At 40.5% G+C, this 21,477-nt stretch overlaps 2 protein-coding genes across 4 annotated transcripts in view; both read right to left on the bottom strand.

Annotated features, from left to right (window-relative positions):
* LOC121518467 (pecanex-like protein 1) overlaps window positions 1-8,268 on the bottom strand; it is a 31,198-nt gene extending 22,930 nt beyond the window's left edge. For all 3 annotated transcript variants that reach the window (XM_041800784.1, XM_041800783.1, XM_041800782.1), the window contains exons 1-7: window positions 7,951-8,268; window positions 6,457-6,941; window positions 5,280-5,488; window positions 5,093-5,198; window positions 4,907-4,946; window positions 4,629-4,724; window positions 2,572-4,320 (exon numbers count right to left, since the gene is read on the bottom strand). In XM_041800784.1, the coding sequence (XP_041656718.1) occupies window positions 2,572-4,320; window positions 4,629-4,724; window positions 4,907-4,946; window positions 5,093-5,198; window positions 5,280-5,488; window positions 6,457-6,609 (2,353 nt within the window). In that variant the 5' untranslated portion in view covers window positions 6,610-6,941; window positions 7,951-8,268. The remainder of the gene's footprint in view (window positions 1-2,571; window positions 4,321-4,628; window positions 4,725-4,906; window positions 4,947-5,092; window positions 5,199-5,279; window positions 5,489-6,456; window positions 6,942-7,950) is intronic.
* Window positions 8,269-16,917: 8,649 nt separating this feature from the next.
* The window catches only part of nrxn2a (neurexin 2a), a 266,470-nt gene continuing 261,910 nt past the window's right edge, over window positions 16,918-21,477 (bottom strand). The window contains exons 21-22 of the mRNA XM_041801644.1: window positions 20,580-20,664; window positions 16,918-19,400 (exon numbers count right to left, since the gene is read on the bottom strand). Coding sequence (XP_041657578.1) covers window positions 18,598-19,400; window positions 20,580-20,664 — 888 coding nt within the window. The 3' untranslated portion in view covers window positions 16,918-18,597. The remainder of the gene's footprint in view (window positions 19,401-20,579; window positions 20,665-21,477) is intronic.

Consider the following 21,477-nt stretch of genomic DNA (forward strand, 5'->3'; position numbering starts at 1 on the left):
CTGATGTTTGACTCCAGTGAGTGAATGAGTCTGTACCATGATAGAGTGCCTTGTCAATAGTTTATTCAAAAAGTTACATGGAAGTTCTTTATAAAAGTTTTACTATGAGTATCAGTAAACTTGGAAGTTTCAATCTTTTATCCCACAACTAAATGTTTATGCAAGTTTATACTGTCAGTACATGTATGTTTGTGTGTTAACACCCTTTTTTACTGTTAGAGTATATAAGTGGCTTTAACAGTGATAGCTTTTCACACAGCGACTTGTAGTGCAAGGCAAATAGTAAAATTTGGATTTCTATCACAATTTGGGCTTTCCACAATCATGATGAATCATGATCACTAGGTATTAAAAGTTAAATGCTTAATGTGTTGTATACTCTGTTGTGCTTGTATTTTTTATACCGTAATATTTTATCATTTTTAGATATCAAATAGTTTTCACTTAATAATTTTCTTTTTTTATGTTCAGAATGTTAAACTGTTATACATTTATTAAACTGATTGAGTATGCTAAACCAATAAAGTTGGGATGGGTGTTAAAGCACTTGTTGTGTCTATTATTATTTGAATAATGTTTCATCACTGTGCACACACTGTTTTAGGCTTGAATATTTTGACTGCTGTGATTATTCTCCAGGGGCATATGACTCTGAAGAGGCCTGTTAGCAACAATTATAGCATGGTGTTTGTGATGATACAAGGGAGGAGAAGGTTACCCCTGCTAGTAAAAAACTAGTGACTGGAGATGGGCTCATTAAGTTTTGCTGAGGGATTTCAGCGAGCCAATAGCTTTTTTGCACCAAAATAAAAGTCCCATCAAGGCTAACAACAGTGACGAGAGGAACAGGAATATAGCATTTTAACATTTTTGTTTATTTGACAATAATTATAATTGAGTATTCATCCATAAGGTACGCAAATACTGAGGCACTGAAACTGCTGAAATCCCACTGCTACAATAAAGCTACTATTCTATTGTTTTGATAGAGTAAAATGATAACAAACTTCTAAAATATTTCTACTTATATATCATCTTTATCCTTTAGATTGCTCTGTATATTTTTCCCTGTCCTTGTATCTTTCCAATGGGAGAGTTTCCTGCTATTTTGTAAATAATTCTCAATAATGTTCATTTTAAGATTTAAAACGGAAACATTTCAAGAAGAGCTAATTAAGATCTTAAAGATATGTCAAATGTACTATAATTCCTACGTCCATCTCTGTCTGTTAATCAGTGCTGAAATAAAGCTAAGAAAATAGTCTTGTAGTAACATCACACTAAACTGCTTTTCTGAAAAAGAAAAAACAGCATTTAATGCATGTGATGCAGATATCATAAAATCAGTGAGTGATTGTGTTTATTTGCTGTGATCTCAATTATCAACAAAAAAACAATTGTGATTATGATTGTGGCCGTCATCCCTCCTATTAACTTGTGTCTGTGTCTTCTGTTAGAGGCAAAATCAGGATACCATAGTGTTTAAAATAAAAGCGAGGTGCAGGATATAAAGTGAACCACTGTGCCACTCTTTCCCCTAAAATTAATTTGCTCATTTGAACGTGTTCTGTTTAAAATGAAAAGCTAAATGCCCAGCACCAATTTCCATCCCCCTGAGTCTACCAAAGCCAGCAAACCTCCCATGGTTTTATCTGTTTCATTTTTTGTCGTTGTTGCACAGTGATACATTAATGTGGCTTCTAGCCTTCAACTCTGCAGCTACTTGTATTTGAATGTTGTTTGCGTCATAAAACCGACTCTCTAGCACCCCTGACTAAAAGGAATCTCTGCCCCCAAGAGCATGCAAGCCCTGATGTTAGAGTAAACATGAGCGGCTGCTGCCAACATTTTATACAAATAGAACTAAGTAGTAAGTAGCTGCTCCTTCCCCGATCTCAAAATCTGCCTCTTATTTATGTCATTTGTAAACTACAAGAATGAGTCAGAAATCTGGAAACTAGCACTTACTTAAGGTCAAGTAAGTGATATGTTTACTTTCACATTCATGACTCACATTAGCTTTAATGATGTGATGATAAATCACACTCTTTCAAACAACTTAATGTGCTCAGAGTCAAAGTCTATGCCAGGCAGCAAATATCATTACAACATGATTTCACAGTTTGTCAGCACTGTTTATACATTTAATGAATATTATCCTTCTTCAGCTTCAGACCCTTAATGTTAAGTTTCAATTTACTGTTGTGGGGTTGATTATTCCTCTGATATACTCTTGGTTTAATTTAAAGAAATTTTACAATTTTCCACTCAATAGTCACAGACTTACACTATTTGTTTCACTGGCATTTTGAAAACTGGTGCAATGCAGAGAGTGCTGAACTAAAAACTGAGAAGGCTAGGAGGGAAAACAATATTGGTCTAATATTTCAGATGATATAAAATAGAGGGTAATTCAGTCATTTTTTTTTCTTTTTGTATGCTGTCTGAGTACTTCTGCATATGCCGTTTATACAAAATGCTGCTTATCCCAGGATTACACTAAAAAAACACAGGGGTCTTTTAATAATTACAAATATTCTTTCACGGCTATAATCGTCAAGAAAAACTCACCTCCACCCACAGCTCCTTCTTCAACCAGTTCCTCTGCCCTCCAACCCATTTGGTTTCCGGTCCAAGAGCCTCCCAGAGAATCCAGCCGATGATGATGAGTGCCAGGGAAGCCATCCGTGTGAATAGTCCGAGCTTCCAGATCAGACTTCGAGATAGTGAGAGTGCGAGGTGCAGGGGTGGAGGTGGAGGGCATTGTAAGCAGAGTAGGGGGCAGAGCCGCTGTGGTGCTCTGGCCTCCACCTGCCCCGTCCATACTAAGCACTCTGGCATGAGTCTTAGCACTCGCCGTGCTCGAGGAGCGCTGAGCAGCACGAGAATGTGAGGGGCCAGCAGGTTCAGGTAAATCCCCTTCCCTCGGAGTAGGCAGTTGAGCAGCAGCAGCGGCGGGGAGCGGAGATGTAATACCAGTGTTAGCGAGGTCTGGGGAGTAGCAGGAGGTAGAGGAACTTGAGTCGTCATCATCATCATCATCTGAGCTGTAGCGCCTCTGAGAGCCCAGACTAGAACCAGCACTCATGTCGCTGCCATCATCTTCGTCACTGGAATCCTCAAACAAACTTTCACTGTAAGCCTTGGCTCCAAGTCGGTTTCTTACTGGGATGTAATCTCTGTGCTGTCTGTGATTGTGATGACGCCTGTAAGAGCCACAGTCAAAACTACTGCTCCCTGCTCCAGCTCGCCTTCGTGGGGCTTTCCTTCTTCCTGGCCTGTGCCCTACACTACTGCCGCTGGCCCGCAGCAGCTTTAAGTCTTTGGGGCGCACAACCTGCTGGTTTTGCAGAGCAGGCTGGTCAGGCAGCAAAAAGGGGGTAGAGGATATGGGCAAAGCAGGCTCAGAGCACACCAGACCCAGGGCCAGCCCTGAGGGCACTGAATTGGCTTGCCTAGGTGGGGGAAGAGGAGGAACTTGAACATTTCTGTCTAAATCACAAACCTCTGAGTGCCCACTACTCGAAGGGGAAGAGTTCTGGAGTGGAGGGGGCTGTGCAATATCACAAAGTAGAGGGGGCAAGTCCTCTCCTTCAACAAGTGTCCGGTCCAGCCCCTGGCTGAGGGAGAAATCTTTGGAAGGAGAGCGCAGTAGGACACTGTCTGACAGGTTGTCAGTATCACTGCCACCCTGTCCTACCTGGTCCTCTGTGGGTCTGGGGATGCTGGAGCCTATCGCTGGTGCTGAGCCAGAAGCCTGAGCATCTGCAGGCCGTGGCTGGCTAAACGAAGGACTTTCCAGCTGAGTGGAATCCGTTTTTTCACTTCGGTAACTGCTAACAGTACTTAGTGTTTCACGGTCTGTGGTGGCCCCACCTGCACTGAAACAGCTGTCTGTTGATCCTGCAGCTAGGGCCACCCCACTGCGACTACCTGGGTGCTCAGTCCCCGGTGCAAACGCCACAGGATCAAGGCCCAAACCCAGGAGATTTTCACTCAGCTCCTCGCTTAAGCTGCTTTTTATGAGGGGGCTGAGGGGAGTATCCCCCAGGCTTTCAGATTCAGCAGAAGGGCCAAGGGGGGAGTAAGCCCCCAGCCCATTGTCCTCAGGACTCTGGTGAGACAGTTGTTCGGGTAACTCCTCCACTTCCTGTAACTGTTCTTTCTCACCTCCATCTTCTTGACTGGAGGGTGAAGGGGGGATGGACAAGCAGTCTCCAGGTTCTCTAAACCCAGTTGACACTCCAGACACCCCCATGAGAGCAGGAAAATCCCCTCCCAGAGCTGCAGCAATGCAGGACTGGACCACACTGGGAGCCCCTTTACAGTAAGAAAGATCACTATTAGTCTCAAACACAAGCAGAAATACAGTCACACTAAGGTTTAAAATTCTGCTTCCAAGTAACCATAACTATTATTTATCAATTCACAAAAAATTGATGCATGCACTATCATTCAGTCACAAGTGGAGAATTTAGATCCATGTCTGAAGTGTAAGTGCATAGTATTGTTATGCTCCAAGCCAGGGCTTGTGAGAGTAATTTATTTCCATTCAGGCAGTACTGAGTAGTGTTCAGTGTGTAAGATGCTTGATTCTTCTCATTGAAGTAGACCACAAGCAAACTTACCAATGCCATCCTGGGAACTCTGACGTAAGATGTCACGATGAGCTGATGTGACTATCACATTATTGCTTCCTTGTTCCCGCATTAGTTCTTTGATATCTGAGGTACAAGGGAAAAGCAAGTGTGAATACTTAAAATGGACTAAATTGACAATTCTCTGGGACATGCAGTTCACTATGATGGTGCAGGTTAGAAAAAGACATAAGACAGTATGTTATACACCATTTTTTGAAATTAAAATCCTACCCATTCTGGTAGAAAACATGAATTCTGTTACTTACCTTTAGTGCCCCCTGAATCCTCCAACTGAGGTAAGAACTCCTAAGAAAGAAAAAAAAAAACAGTGAATTAAAATAGGTAATCAGGGAAATCAGACACTAAATTTACACATTTCCTTACAAGTACATGTGAAAACAGAAGTGGAACACTGAAGACTGCATGCTACTATAATCCATGGTGATCCTCACCGACACTTGGTTTAATCCAAACAGAGAGTGCTGGGAGCTACAGCGTACTGGGGGTGTTGAGTTCACCTTCCGAAACACAGTCATCTCCACTCCAACATGGCTGTCTCTGTGGTAAAAGAATTTTAAAGGAGTTAAATTATAGTGATTTCAGACTTTCCTCCAATATCAACTAGAAAATGCTTCTTACCTGTGATGATTCCCATCATGGGCACCAGACCCCTCATCTCCATCTTCTGTTTTTGGAGCTTCTGCTGTAAGCGAGGCCTGCTTCTTCTCTACTATCTCTCCGAGGTCAAACATAGCGTGAAGCCGGTAGTTTACCACCTTGATGGCTGTGAAGAAGACAGCCACCACAGCAGAGTACACGCCTGCTACCACCAAGCTGGGCGGAAGGGCCTGAAAGATAATAACACAAACTGAGTAAAAACACAGAAATGAGACTTTGCTATCCATTAATACTAATAGGAATAACTGTCAGCAGTTATTTGATGATGAATAGAGTAAAAAAAAAAACCCATCAAACTATAGAAAGTGCTTTGTTCCTATTGTAATCAAAGCAAATTCACACTGTTCATTTAAATCAGTACATTTTAGACAACTGGTCTTTAAGATAGCTTCCTAGAAAAGGTCTGCCCTTGCACTTTAAAGGTTGCTGAAGTGTGATAATCTTCAGCAAGGAAGTGATTACTGTGTGGAGCAACCATAAAAATCAATGGATTGCATATAGAATCTAATGGACTTTTTGTGTTAACAAAACCACAGTTTTCCTATAGTGTTAAAAAGCTAATTTAGAACCAAAGTAGATTGCAGATATTACTGTTATCACCCATACTTTCAGTTGTGAATGATGTTCAAGACTCAGCAAGCCCTCTGGTTCTGCTATCATACAACACACTCTGAGTGGTATTTCATACACACTCCCTCTTTTTTTAATGGATTATTCAAATGTAAATTTGCTTCATTTTTCTTCTATTTTACCTTCTATTGACCTGCTTACCCTACTAGACTAATCTGTATTGCGGCCACCAAATTATTTTATATCACAAAATAGCATTACTCACGAGGGTGAAAAGGACCAAAAAGAGAATGACCATTTAAAATACAGCCATTTTGTAACTAAATCCTGCTGCACATTTGAGTTATTTTGCAAAGTTTTCATTGTGGGATTAACTAAATGTGAGATAGTACAATGGTTAGCCTTTCACCTTTGGATCAACTATATTTTGTGTAAATCATTTTGCAGCTGTCCTATTCAGTATACATTTCCTCTGCCCATCAGTATTCAAGGAGTTTCTAAGTTTCTATGCCTGAGTTTAATGGCCCTGGAATTTATCTAGAATAATTTACAGTTAAACTACACTTACCATGTACAGCAGAAAGGGGAAGGCCAGGAGAAATATCCACAGGTACAGGTGGAAGCAGTTAGAGAAGGTGCTCTGATGGGGGTCCACATACCATCCACCTGTGAGTGAAGCCCAGACCCCCTGCCGCAGTATCTGAAGAGCTTGTGAACCCATTTCCACCTCCAGGATCAACCAGAAGCTGAAATGCTTCCTCCAAGGCTGTAGCTCAGAAAACTGTGCAGCAGTTCGAGCCACAGTATCTCGTGTCTATGATGGCACTTCCATTGGGGATGGCAGGTTAACCAAGACTGATTCATCAAGAATAGTAGTTATGGGTTTTGGATATGTATACTTCAGTTGAGTTCAAGAGTCCTTGCATATTCTTGTGCAAGTATGTGCTCTCTCTCTGCACCGATGTGGCCACACTCTAGCCTAATCCTTGAGTAATCAGGAGAGTGACTTTTTGGCACATTGGTAACCCACTGACTGTGTGCAAACACATTCATCTGCAAGAAAGACCAAAACTAGTTTGTTTCATTATTCAAAGCTACATAATAAACATCACACTCAGTGAGGGGAAATCAATGTCAGGCAATCATCAGTTCAGGACTTCTCAATGCATATCACAAAATAGGAATCTTTGTATGAAATTAAAATCTATCTTGCATCACTGTAGGCATATCTCTCTGTTCCACATATAGCTCTCAGACTACAAGATTTCCTGGGGTTTTAGACTGATCTTGATTTAATTCAGAAAAAAACACTTGATAAATAGGATAATGATCAGAACATGGACGTTAATCATTCATAGCTACTATATTAGATAAAATAACATTATTGCAGCTACCGCTGTAGAGTTTACGTTGAAAAGAATGACTATAAAAATCAAGGGTAAGGATGACTTCAGCAGACACTAGCATTAATTTAATGTTTAAGATGAATGTAACGGCTGTCAGTCTGTGTCCTTCATTAAGACGGAAAAACAGGAAGGCTACATGAATATTAATTTTATATATTTTCAGATTTTGTGCAGGATGACAAAGCTCCCCATTCTCATGTCTAGGCCAGTTGCTGTGCTAGCAAGATTAAGTTTTCTGATTGACATTAGCATAGGCTAACAGACAGTTTAGCCTATGCTACGAATCTCTCTGTGTATTAACGCTAGCTCAGACTGAAGCCGTTAAACGACCAACGCCTTTAATCACTTTGATGAATCTGCAAACATTAACGAGAGAAGTAGTACTCTACCGCACCTTGACTGACAAACATTAAACACCTTCTCAAAGCTAGTTACCGGCTAATGCTAGGCCGCATATATCAGCATTTCAACCTGGGAAATGTCCCTGTCGTAAACTGGGTAAATGTAACGCCATCCTACAACAAGATCAACCGTTGGTCGCTATGTGAATGTTACTTGTTCGTCATTAGCTAGCGTTAGCTTAGCTAAGCCTGAGAGATTTAATAACTACGCTCTTAGTGAAATGTTTTCCACATTTGGAACCAAGCATAGCTTACAATTAGCATTAGCTGTCCAGCTTGCCTCATATCCTCCTTCCGCATCCAGTCCTTGCAAAATCTCAGAGCTCTCCTTCTCAGGATGCTAACGAGCAAGGCTGTCCAGAAACTGTAGCTTCACTTTTTGGCGTTGGCTAACTAATCATTGTTTCCTCAAAGTCCCACATCGTCTTTGGCGTTAAAGGTTGTCCGACATGTAGTGGTAGCGGCGGTCCTTTCTCATGGTGAACGACAGCTGGGTTCCTGGCGTAAACGGTGCCTATGTTTAAATGTTTTAACAAGCTAGCTAACTGGGGAGCTAGCGCTAGCTAACAACTAGTTGACACACACGCACGGACGCAGGCACGCACGGACGCACGCACAGAGAGCGATCAAGCGAGAGAGGAAGAGAGAGAGAAATTCCCATGGTGTTGATTGGCCCTAAGCACTGACGTCATGGGAATGATAGTTTTGTTTTCAATTCCTAATACCAACAGCAAATTTTAGTCAGATATAATTCCTACATTTTTCACTTAAACTAACATTTCCCACAGTTCTACCTGAACGATGTAATGTGTTGTTATAACAAAAAGAGTAACACACGTCTCTTATATAGTTAATTACTTTATTTTACTGGGAATTTTTTTTTCATAAGCAACGATTTTAACGCTTCAAAGTATCTTTTCCTCGTCTATAGACTGAATTTCAGTCATTTTTAAACGCCATGGCTTTAATAGAGAATTTAAAAATAATAATAATTTTTAGAAAATTACATAGATGTATTTGGTGAACTCCCTGATGTTCAATGCGATGTGAAACTTTTATGATGTATTCGTCGACATCAAAGATATTGGGTGATTAAGCAGAATTGGTCAAATTATAAATCATTATTTTAATTTGGTCAAATTAAAATAATGATTTATTTTGTTTTCCATTTTGTTTTAACTTATTGTCCTTCAGTGATTATTTTAATGTTATTTTGTATCATTCATGGTTTACCTCTGTATATGTTGTTTTTGTATGTGCAAATGTAGCAGAACACTTGATACACTGCCCTGCAATTACATAGCAAATAATCCAAAGTCAACTGTGAAATGATATGAATTTACTGCAACATTTCTACTATGAACAGTAGAGTAACTGAGGTTTATTTCAAAATTATTCCATTAAAATTTAGTTTTCTTGCAAAACACAGAAATGGTAGTTTGAATTGTGTGTGTGTTCTGTAAGACTTACCTGGAGATTATTCACACACATTTCAAAAATGCATCTTGTCTGGATTTGGATTTTAAAGAAATCATGTCATTCTATATTATAAAAAAAGATCTAAACTGAAATATTGCTTTCTTTTTAAATCTTCTTGAACATGGCAGGTATTGAATCCATAAATGCTCGTCGTTATTGTGTCATTTGAATCATTGGCAGGGCTGATCAATGAGAAAGCCACCAGGATCATGAGCATCTAAGCATCTATTTCTGGATAACAAAGTGCTACATATCTGGGGGCTTAGCCCGTTCTTAGGGTCTGGGGACATGCTCCCCAAGAATGTTTTGTCTATCAGACAGCTTTAGATCCAAAATGCCAAGAAATATATAAATCATTATGGCAAAAATGATGCAGTTCCACCTAAAAATCAAAACAAAATTTAACTTAGAGCACCAACATCATTTTCAATCAGACAGATATAAGTGCATTTGTAAAGTATTCAGAGCCCCTCACTTTCTAGGAATTTTGTTATATTGCAGCCTGATGCTACAGTCAATTATATTTATTTTTAGTTATTTTTATTCTCATTAATCTACACTCAGTACCTCACAATGACAAAGAATTTTAGAAATTTTATGAAAAACAAAAAACTGAAATATTACATTGACGTACGTATCCAGACCCAGATCCAGACCCTTTGCAGAAACACTTGAAATTTTACCCAGGTTCCTCCAATTTCTCTTGATCATTGCTGAGATGCTTCTGACAGGATTGTTGCAAGCCACAGATCTGAGGAAGGCTACAGACAAAGCTCTGCTGCACTGAAGGCTTCCGAGAGCAGAGTGGCTTCCATAATTCTCAAATGGAAGGAGTTTCGCACAACCAGGACTCTTCCGAGAGCTGGTCGCTCAGCCAAACTGAGCAATCTGGAGAGAGGTGTCTTAGTAAGAGGGGTGGCCAAGAACCAGATGGTCACCCTGACTGAGCTTCAGAGATCCTGTGTGGAGACGGTACAAGGTTCCAGAAGGGCAAACATCACTGCAGCCCCCTACTGATCTGGGCTTATGGCAGAGGGGCTAGACGGAAACCTCTCCTCAGTGCAAAACACATGAAAGCCTGCCTGGCTTTTTAAATAGATGGATAGATGGTATTTATAAATGAATTTAAGGGGTATTTTTATATTTTATATACCCTGTTTTACTTTCTTTATCTTTCTGAAAAAATATAAATTTCATTAATTTCTTTGTTCATTTATTTCAACCTGCACTCTTCAAACAACTTCATCTGCTGCTCTTCTTCTCTTTTAACAGTAATGGAAGGTTATAGGGGAAGCCTTGGAGAAGACAGAGGTGCTTAAATAATCCCTCAAAGGGAAATCTGATTTTTGCATTCTGTTATTGAACATGCTATAGACATGAAGGCTTTAATACATGTGCAGTTGAGGTGCACCCAGCCAGAGCATTTGGGGGCTTCACTGCTTTGCACCTTGTGCTGGTGATCATCAGCTTCCCATCCTATGCCCTACAGACTGGGCTCCTGCCACTGAAAAAAATAAATAAAAGTATAAATATAATCACCAAGTCTGATAAGACACATTTGAGCAAGATCAGAGCCTAAAAATAACTTCACCATCTCGGTCTCTTCCTTTGTGGGCAGCTTTTACTCACCACATCATTTGTATGGAGACACATTTAATCAGAGCTTAAACCATAGCTAAACACAGTGTCTCATTTCAGCTCAAGCTCTCCAGCTGTAAGTATTCCAAAATATAGTCTAGCATGTCCCCTATATTTATGTATTCACACGTGTGGGAGGTTGTACTGAGTGTTCTGGTAACAGAAAAATAAACTAAAAAGTGAAAGCACACGATAATTGCAGCCCAATAATTTCACTAAGGACATTTAAGCTACTACATTTAGAAATGTGTTCTAATTAGCAGCACCAGAGAGCTTGTAGTTAACATTACAAATAGCACTATGAGGTATCATTTAAAACTAGGTCTAGCTTTGGTAAAAAAAAACTTACAAGATGAAGGAAAGCCAACTGGTATGTTGGAGGAGAGCTGGGTCAGGATGGATAGGCCTTGGCAGTTGTCATCTGGATTTCTCTTGTCATGGTTGTTTTGTTGAATTAGGCTCGTGACATCCCAGCAATGCTCAGAAGTGGCTTATCCTATCCTGTAACCACCTTTGTTGATACCTCGTGTCAGCACAGATCAGACCTTACCTCCTCCAGATCTGCTCTGACACCGCTCCTCACTTAGCCCACAGGATTGTTCGCCATCACTCTCAGCACAAACAGGCTAATGGGACGGGTGACCCTGCTGGTTTGAAATACAATCCCTCTAAATTCTTGTCTTTTGTGATAAACCTCTGCTGCTCACGGAGGAATTGATGGCCGCTTTAGTGACTATGCATCACATCAGTCTGGTGCTCAGTGATGTGGACCGAGGTTAACCTTTTTTCTCTGCATCCTACAGTTCCTTTTGTTCTCAGCAGGGGGTAGTCAAACGACACACAATACATGTCAGTGCCAACAAACATTCAATTACAGCATTGTGGAGGACAGGACTGAATATATTAAATCAGTATTTTTGGATAAATAAGCTTCTGTGCTTGATTTACAAATAAGTGTTTAACACACACACACACACAGTGCCAACTGGAAAAATGCATGCACTCTATCAATAACGGAATATATCAGACTACAAGCACTTTTGAAAAATTATGCTCTAAAATGCATCCAATGTCATTCTTTGAGTTATGTGAGGCACTGTGATAACTGTGATTACAGTTAAGGTATTAGATTTTTTGTTAATGTTACAGGAGCCCTGCAGTCACTGTAGTATATCTGAGACCCTTGGTGGAAAAGAAATGACCAGAACTGTTCGGTGGGGGCGGTATACTCAGACCTTTAGTCCCCTGAAAATCAAGCAAGATTTCTTGTTATAGGAAAATAAAGTTATGATAGAACTGTCTCAAGAAAAGAGAAAACTGCCGTTCCGCTCAGGCTACAGACAAAAGGAAGTCAATTACCAAAGACACTTATAAAATGCTCAGCTTTAGAGTAGAAATATGTATCCCTGATCTCTGAGGCTGCTCATGACAGCTGTTTGGTGGATGAATGTTTACATAACTAACTCTTTCAAATTATATTAAGCCTTTGAGTCATGCAAAATAAAAAGTCTGGCTGCTTGAGGAGATGTGGCCTGTCGGCTAGCCTCAGCTGAGTTCAGACAATAAACCCATCTTCTTCTAGTCCTCTCATCCAATCATATTTACTTCTGTCTGACAACAAAAAAACTAGGGCTGTTCAAGGAATACAGATTTTAAAACTGGGGATAGTCTCAGAATTTCTATAGTTTATTGCAATTAATCTCTTTTTTTCACATTAAAAAAAAACTATTTTTATTTTATTTTGAGAGAAAATTAGGAACTTTGGGTAGATCAGAGTATGACATCAACTTAATAGTGGAAAAAATAACTTGTTATGGACTGTAAAGGTTAATAATGGAGCAATACAAAGGAAAATATTTCATGATAATAGAGGACCTTAATTGCATTGCTTTTAATGCATTAATGTTGACAGCCCAACAAAACACAAACTAAAAAGATGCTGCCAACTTTAACTACTCAAAGCCTCAAAACCCTAGTTAAAAACAGGGGATTAAGCGACAGTTTAATCAACTACTTTCAATCATCAACACTCTCATAATAAATTTAACCATTTTATTTGCAAAATGGACACACAGTTTCACTTAGCAGAGGAGGCTCTGCTCAGACAATTCTCCCAGGGTTAGTCAAGCAGCATGCTTTGATTTTCCTGGGAGTGCATAGCTAGAAACCTCCGTATGGAAAAATACATTTATGACTATGTGTACTGAATATAGTAAAATTAGTTTAAAAGCAGTCAACCCATCACAGCATGAATCTGAATATGAGGGTGCAACAACCTTTATGCTATAAAGGAGGAGGCTGGGGTGGTGGAGGTTAAGCTCTCTCTGGTGCATTGGCATGTTGGCAGGAATCAGTGAGAAATATGTCATATCTGTTGAGGAGGCGCACAGTGCACAGACGTCGCCAATTTTCTGCAGAGCCAATCGCTACAGAACTCCAAACTTCATGTGGCCTTCAGATTAGCTAGAAAAAAGTGCAGAGAGAGCTTCATGAAATGGGTTTCCATGGCCCAGCAGCTGCATCCAAGCCATACATCACCAAGCGCAATGCAAAGCGTCAGATGCAGTGGTGTAAAGCACGCCACCACTGGACTCTAGAGCAGTGGAGATGCGTTCTCTGGAGTGATGAATCGCACTTCTCCATCTGGCAATCTGATGGACGAGTCTGGGTTTGGTGGTTGCCAGGAGAATGGTACTTGTCTGACTGCATTGTGCCAAGTGTAAAGTTTGGTGGAGGGGGGATTATGGTGTGGGGTTGTTTTTCAGGAGCTGGGCTTGGCCCCTTAGTTCCAGTGAAAGGAACTCTGAATGCTTCAGCATACCAGGAGATTTTGGACAATTCCATGCTCCCAACTTTGTGGGAACAGTCTGGGGATGGCCCCTTCCTGTTCCAACATGACTGTGCACCAGTGCACAAAGAAAGGTCCATAAAGACATGGATGAGAGAGTTTGGTGTGGATGAACTTGACTGGCCTGCAGAACACCGATAGAACACCTTTGGGATGAATTAGAGCGGAGACTGAGAGCCAGGCCTTCTTGTCCAACATCATTGTGTGACCTCACAAATGCACTTCTGGAAGACTGGTCAAAAACTTCCATAAACACACTCCTAAACCTTGTGGAAAGCCTTCCCAGAAAATGTTGAAGCTGTTATAGCTGCAAAAGGTGGACCGACATCATATTAAACCCTATGGATTAAGAATGGGATGTCGCTGAATTTCATATGTGAGTCAAGGCAGGTGAGTGAATACTTTTGGCAATATAGTCTACCTCTCCCTTCTATTTCTCTTTCCATTCTGGTGATCAGCATTCACTCTCTTAAGCATCAAGCTTATCAGATTCTGCCACAACCTTGTTTGACCCATCATCATGCATCTGTCCTATTTTTGCATCTGTCTTCCTCTTCCACAGTCAGCCTGTCATATCAATGTGGACACTGCAACCCTCCTCCACCCCAGCCACCTCCATTCAGTTTATCAGCATCTAGTCCAGATCCTCACATGTCTTCTCCTTATCTCATCCTGCATACCTCAACACCACCACCAGTCATAAGGCTTCTGCACCTTCTGATATCATACATTTACCTTTGTACTGTTCCTTTATTTTCTTTTTGATCCATAACAAGATCGTTTATTCACGATAAAGTCCACATCTTAATCCTCAACCTACTTAAAGCTCCTTATTTTCTCTCAAAATAAGAGCAGGTGTTATCCAAACAAGAAGTCATTTACCCTTAGTAAATGAATCCAAATGAAACAAAAAACTATTTTAAATCTCAAAAAATGAAAAAAAGGGAGATTTATCACCACTGGCCTCCAAATACCTTTTCATGTGTTAGAATCTCACCTTTTCTTAACCCTTGTGTTGTCTTAATTTCCTGTATAGCCCACTTGTCCTAAGAGTAAAAAATAACTTGTCTGCACTAATCTCTAAAAATAGCAAAGCTCTATGAAGTTTAGACCTTTTTAATCAGCCAAACATAAAAATAGCCTCTAATTCATCACAAGCATTGTTAATATCTGCATTTGCCCTCTTTATATTGCAGAAAGACTGCAGTTAATCAGTGGACACTGCTTGTTTTCATTGCAACACAGGAGGAGTTTCCAGAAGGGTCAATACCAAATCAACACTATTACAGCAGGTTCTAGAAAAACTCCATGAAAAAACTTGACGAAAGAGACCACAACTGTGTAAAAATGTTTTCATTCTCCATAGAGCTCAAACTGCACTCTAGAGCGGTTTTCAACCCTCCCTATTCACCTGATCTAACACTGTGTGGCGTTTCTTTTTTCCTTATATCAAATCTGGGCTCAAAGGAACATGTTTTGAGACTGTCAGAACTTAAAGCACCTGTAAAGTGAAATCCAAACTTTGTCTTAAAATACTAAATATGTTGGAATAAGGTTCCTGTAAACAAGTGAAACTGAGATCTATGTGTGACTGAATTTTGTATTTAGACCATTAGAAAGTTGTTCACCTCTCTCTGGCTTGGTTTTATATGAGCAGGGCAAACATAGGAGCCAATGACATCACCGGTCTTGATGGGGAATTACTCCCCCCCCCCACCACCGCCCCAAAGCTACAATAACATAAAATCTGTGAGCAGCTGATCTCAGTACAGTCTGTTGTTAGCTGATGTCACTGCCTTCATTTAAAGTTAACAGACAGCTCCATGCAGTGTTTTTGTTCATTTTGAGGTAAATTTCCCAAATCTATCAGTCATGGTGGCCTACGGGTCATTATAACAGAGCGATAGGTGCCAGAAAACATTAAATGTGATCCCACACTTCTGTCTATGCTCTGGCACAGAGCCAGGCAGCTAATGAGTGGGTGTGGCTTCAAATGACCTGACCCATATTTGGCAAGGTGGTTCATAACACAGTGGCCTGTCGTGTCACAAACTCTTAATAAAGATTTTTTAAAATTACTTTACAGGGACTTTAAGAAAAGAACAATAAAGGGTCTGAAACTACTCTCCAAAAAAGACTTACTGCACTGCTTTGATCAGTGGAAGACCTGAACGCAGTGGTGTGCTGATGCAGAAGGGGAGGAGATTGAAGGAGAAAGATATTGAACATTTATGTTCATTAAAATTAGTCTAATTTTTTTAACAGCTATACCTCGTATCATAGCCATAACTGCACAATCTAAAATTGAAATATATTTATCTTTTTAGGCAAGAATATAATCTAAATTTTATTTGAGCTAGTCAAAGTTATTATAAAAATCAAATAGAGGAATAGAATTGGACTGATAAAAGCTCATCCCTCTATTATGTGGTTTAGTGGATAAAACAAAAAGGGGAAAACAGGACACCAGCTTTCCAACTAGAGCCGACTCACAGAGCCAACTCATTTGTGCATCTCTACTGTACAACAAAAGAACCAAGGGCTGAGCGAAACCAGTGCCCCAGTCTAGCAGCTTTTATGAGCAGTTTCTAAAGAATATCAGTCCAATTTCGGCCTCACCTCGATCAATTTTTTACCACAGCTCTGAACTAGAGGGCAACAGCAGTGTAAGGTGCAGAAAAACCCTTAAACATTTCATTTCATCATAAATAATGGACATCAAGGCATTACTAACACACCAGCCTGGAAGAGAGAGAGAGAGAGAGAGAGAGCGCGAGAGAGGGAAGATGATGATGAAACCAAAGTGTAAGAAGCATATAAAAACACATCATGACCTGCAATTTGTGTGAAATGGCGTCTCTTCATGTTAAACATGTTAACTGATCTTGTTAGGAAAGTGTGACCTGTGTAAAATTACATCATTGCAAATTCATCAGGTTTCTTTTGTTCCAAAAGCTTAATTATCAGTCCAAAGATTTATGCAATAAGAGCAGAGAATTCACATTTGAAATTATTAAGATGTGAGACGATACACTTGATTTAAAACAAAATTGCTACCTGGAGTTCTTATTTGCTTCAGTTCCCTCTGAATTCCCCTGACCTAGATACTGCTTTATTTTCAGAGAGTGCATGTAATAATAGCTGGATTCAATAAAAAAGGCAAATAGAGAGCATTTCTTTAAAGCCAAGAGAAGCAACACACAACACAGGTGTGTACAAAGTATATAATCAAGTGTATTTTCATATTTATCCACGTTCTGTACACATTAATCCATTTCACATGAACACTATACAATAGCAATGAGTGAGGAATGGAATATTTTCTGAGTGCTGAGCAGCTCATGTTGAATGGCACTTTCATAAAAAAAAGAACAAGGAATCACAGAGCATGAATAAGTAAATGTAGACATAACTCAACACAGAAAATGGCTTTATATTATCAGATCCATTGAGTAACAGATTCAGCACATATAAAATGCACAATGCAACAAAACAATTGTTTGTTCCATCCTTGTGTTTTTCTCTGCATAATCTGAAATCGTAAATAATGCAGAAACAGAAGATGTTTGCAGCTATCAGAGGAAAAGTGTGCTCTTTGTTTGGACTTTAAGTAAAAGGCAATCTAAAATGTAACGTGTTAAGAGGAGTGGTAACAAGATACATCGAAATATCAGAGAAATATCAATACAATTCACAAACCTTCAATTATTCATCTCATAGAATAGTCTTTTTGTAACTGATAGAAAAAAAACAATGCATGTTTGGCTGCTTTACAAGGAATATTTATGTCTCAAAGATATGTTTACATTTTCTGTGTGCTTTTGAATTATCCCATGACAGTTTGGAGCAAGGGAAACATTGAGAGAGAGAGAGAGAGAGAGAGAGAGAGGGAGAAAGAGAGCGCCTCTGCTGAGGTGTCTTGGGTCTCCCTTTAATAGAAGAAAATCTCTCTTTAATGTGAATCCCCCAAATTCCTGTGAAGTTTGGGCTCTGGCAGGTTTGATGGTTTGTGGAAACTGCAGGGGGTGGAGGACGGCAGAGCATCTCAGACATTTATTCTTCTTCCCCTGCGTACACAATGCTTCTCATATCTGCTGACCTTCATATGTACATACAAGCAATGTTTACAGAGAATACCTTCACTGGTGGTTTGATCACAATTATTCCTACTAGGAATGGCAATGAAATCTCTCCTAATTAATGCTTACGATCCATCATACTGTAAGGGAGGAAGGTCTGTGGAGCAGTTTCATAATCCCTTTAAAATGCTGCACTTTTCACCAGGAGAGCTAAATATCATGCTTCAGTTATGATACTGCACCAGCGATATAATGCCATCTCTAGTGGACAGATCGAGGCAGAGTGACTGGGGACTTTTAAAAGCACATGACATAACAGGGGCGCTGCAGAGATGATGTCTTATCCAAATAAAGGCTTTTTTCTTTTTGCAGTGTAGTCAGAATTACTGGGCTGCTCTCTGCTCATCCACCGTAACAATTCAATAACTGGCCGGTTCTGCCTCATATATCATAATAGGGACATTGAGACTTGAGATAGGGCATTACAAAGAAGTACAAAGAAAACATTTAGGCAAATCTGTCCGCATGTTCTCGGCACTTTCTTCACTGCACCATGCTATATACAAAGCCTAAGTGGATACGCCTCTTAAACATAAAAAAATGGCTCTCTAACAAAGAGTCGGTGAACGCAGACTGAGTGCACGTTGTGACACAGAGGATGAGTCAGATCTCGTGCTGTAGATGAGGGTTTTATCACGAACAGGAGCTGAGCAACCTTGACTCTGGAGGAGAAAGTCACCGTTAAAAGTAAGATACAGTCGCTTTGTGCAGTTGATTTTTGTTTCCTGTGAAATTTCTCAAGGGAGCAAATCAAAAGCATCCTCTCTCTTCCTCTTGCAGCAGTCCAAACTCGCCCTCCTAGACGTAATATTCTTTGTCCTTGTTCTTTTTCCCCTTTGTGATTGCCTTGGCCACGGAGGCTGTCGGTGTGCTTTTGTCCTTGACCACTGCTCCGTTGCCCTCCACAGTGGAATTGTTGGCAAAATTGTGACCCTGGTCTGACTGGTAGGAGCCCTCGTCCCGGTTGCGGTACTTGTACATGGCATAGAGGAGGATAAGGATGCAGAGAGCAGCAGCAGCCACGATACCAACAACCATCCCTGTGGTGCTACTGGACTCCCTGATCACCTCCACGGCGCCCGGTTGGCTCTTTTCGTCAGAGGCTGTGGGGTTGGCTGTGGGCACATGGGGAAAATTGGGGGGGTAAGTTAGTCCTGGCGTGTTTCGGGATGATGGAGGAGCAGGGGGCAGAAGCACCTGGTCACGGGTGTTCATTTTGCCTGCGGGAATGTGGAGCTGGTCAGGGTTGGTGGTGGGAACATAAGGAGGTAGGGGACGGGGTTTCTGGACTCCACCCTCACCTGAGGTGGGAGGTGGAGGAAGGACTGTCCTGTCAGTGACCATGGGGGAGTTATTATTGTAAAAGTCCTCATCATCTGATTCCGTCATCTCCCCAGAGCCGAAGGCCGAGACCTCCACAGGGTCACCACAGTCCTCCTGGTCCGGGGGGCAGGAAGGATGAGGAGGGAGAATCAGGGACTCTTTGGTGGTTTCAAGTGGGGATAGGAGGGTAGGGGGAGGAGGTATGACGGGGTAACGGGTGGCGATGGATGGGGGCTCAAGGGAATCCACTGTTATAATAGGCAACACTAATTCACCTCCTAGAAAGGAAACAGAAAAGGTAGGGGATCCTAAATTAGAACAGCATTTTATTCTGCCTGTGCTCATTAAAACAGAGGCACAATCTGCTCATTATTTAGAGAAATTTAATTAATTGTAGCTGGCTTATCAGTGATATCATACTGATTTAAAAAAAAAACAGGAAGCTTGTGTGCATCAACATGTGTAAAAAGAGCATGACGTTTCTCTTGTGCAGTTCTGGATCCTTACACTGAGCTGATGTGTGGGTGTGCAGATTAAGAATGCTTTAAATATTATGCAAATGTAATTCAGCAAAACATTAAAGAGCTCACATGTAGACACAAACATACAAGATGGCCCATGAAAGGCGGCAGCGGCAGAACGAGGAGCTCATGACAAACAGAGCACATGACAGACAAAAGAACAGTAAAATTAAATTGCCATGCTGCTGTGTGCACATCTGGAAGCAGAGATCAGGGGGGTGACGAGAGAGATCACAGACAGGTTATTGAAAGAAGCACAAGTGGAATATATGCGGAGAGCAACGCATGCATCTTGGGTGCGTTGAATCAATTTAAATAAGGATTCCTAACCAAACAGAGCCTGTTTATATCTAGCTGTGCGTCATAATAAATATCCCCACAAATACAATCCATCATAGCTTTTTCATTTTACTTAGATCAGACTCTGAGGTCACTATGTCCTCTGGTTGTGAAGGAACATTTCAGTCTGCAGACTTTGGTTATTTATGGCCACTAGGTTCTCTTTCATCATTATTTGAGTCACGCTCTGCAGGGCCAGTCAACAACAAACAATTCCGATAAGGTCAGATTAATAATTGAAGCTACCATAATAAGGCCACACTCCTTCTTAAGTTTCACAGCTTGTTTCTGTCACAAAGCTGATTTACTGTCTGCTGTTGGCCACTTTTAATGACTGCAGGGCACTCTATAGAGATCATTTATGTCTATGTGGAAAAATACAAACATGACATTAAAGCAAAGAAAATGAATGGAGACTGGTATGTAACATGTTTCTAAATGAGAGCAGCTCTGTGACTGAGCCCCTGAATAAATGAGCAATTGATAGCAGCAAAAACATAAAAAAATACACAGAAAGTGTTGATATGCAGACCTAATGATGCATTGGGGATTTCAATCTCAATCTCGAATCATTTTATTTCCCCATGCTTGACCCACCTGTTCCTGGCTCACACTCCTCCAGATCTTCGTCATCACTAGGACACTCGGCTGACGCCACCAAAATATCATCAGAGTTCTGCGGCTGTAAAAGAAAACAAAGAACAATTTTAACAAACATATAGTCACCTCATCCTTACCATCTAGGATTGTGCTGTGTTTTTTATAAGTGTTTGTTAGCTGTCGTATTTGATGAAAAACTGCGGCACAAAGCAGTGAACTCCTCCAATGTTTTTGCTCGGAGCAACACTAGCAAGACTACAAATTCACAATGTGCCCATATGCAGCTGCTTTTTATCCCTCAGCCCTGTGGCTGACTTTATGTGTGTACAAACAACACTGATGGAGAGAAAATACTCAGCGGGATATGCTCATGTTTTCATTTCATTATTTATCATTTGCTTTTTGGACATATTTTGAAAATACTATTCCAAAAAGTGAATCCCTCGTGCCAGATGATGGCTTCAATACATCAAAGTTAGGTTTACGGGGCACAATGGATGCAGAGTACCTGAGCAGAACAGGGAAAGTAGGTTCCTTAATGGACTACTTGGATAAATTAAATATACAGAGAAGGCAGTTTCACAGAAATTGAAGGAAATGTAATGAAAAATGCACTCCCTTTTTCCTGGGAGTAGTCGGGGGATTTTTTTCTGAAACATCAGGACTTCTAGTACAAAAGCCTGAAATTTTTCCAGCTTGGCAGGTTTGAGTTTTTGGATTCAAATCAACTCTTTTGAAATGAGGCTTTGTCACGTTCCCCAGTTTGGATGCAGTATTGTGACTCTTCAGTGTGTGAAAATCTGTTCCTCAAATTTATTCAATGAAAAGGCCAGGATTTGTGCAAAAATATCAAGACATAAATCCTATCGTAACCTCACATTTACAAATCAAAAGA

The sequence above is a fragment of the Cheilinus undulatus genome, linkage group 12 (genome assembly GCF_018320785.1).
Source record: "Cheilinus undulatus linkage group 12, ASM1832078v1, whole genome shotgun sequence".
Lineage (NCBI taxonomy): Eukaryota > Metazoa > Chordata > Actinopteri > Labriformes > Labridae > Cheilinus > Cheilinus undulatus.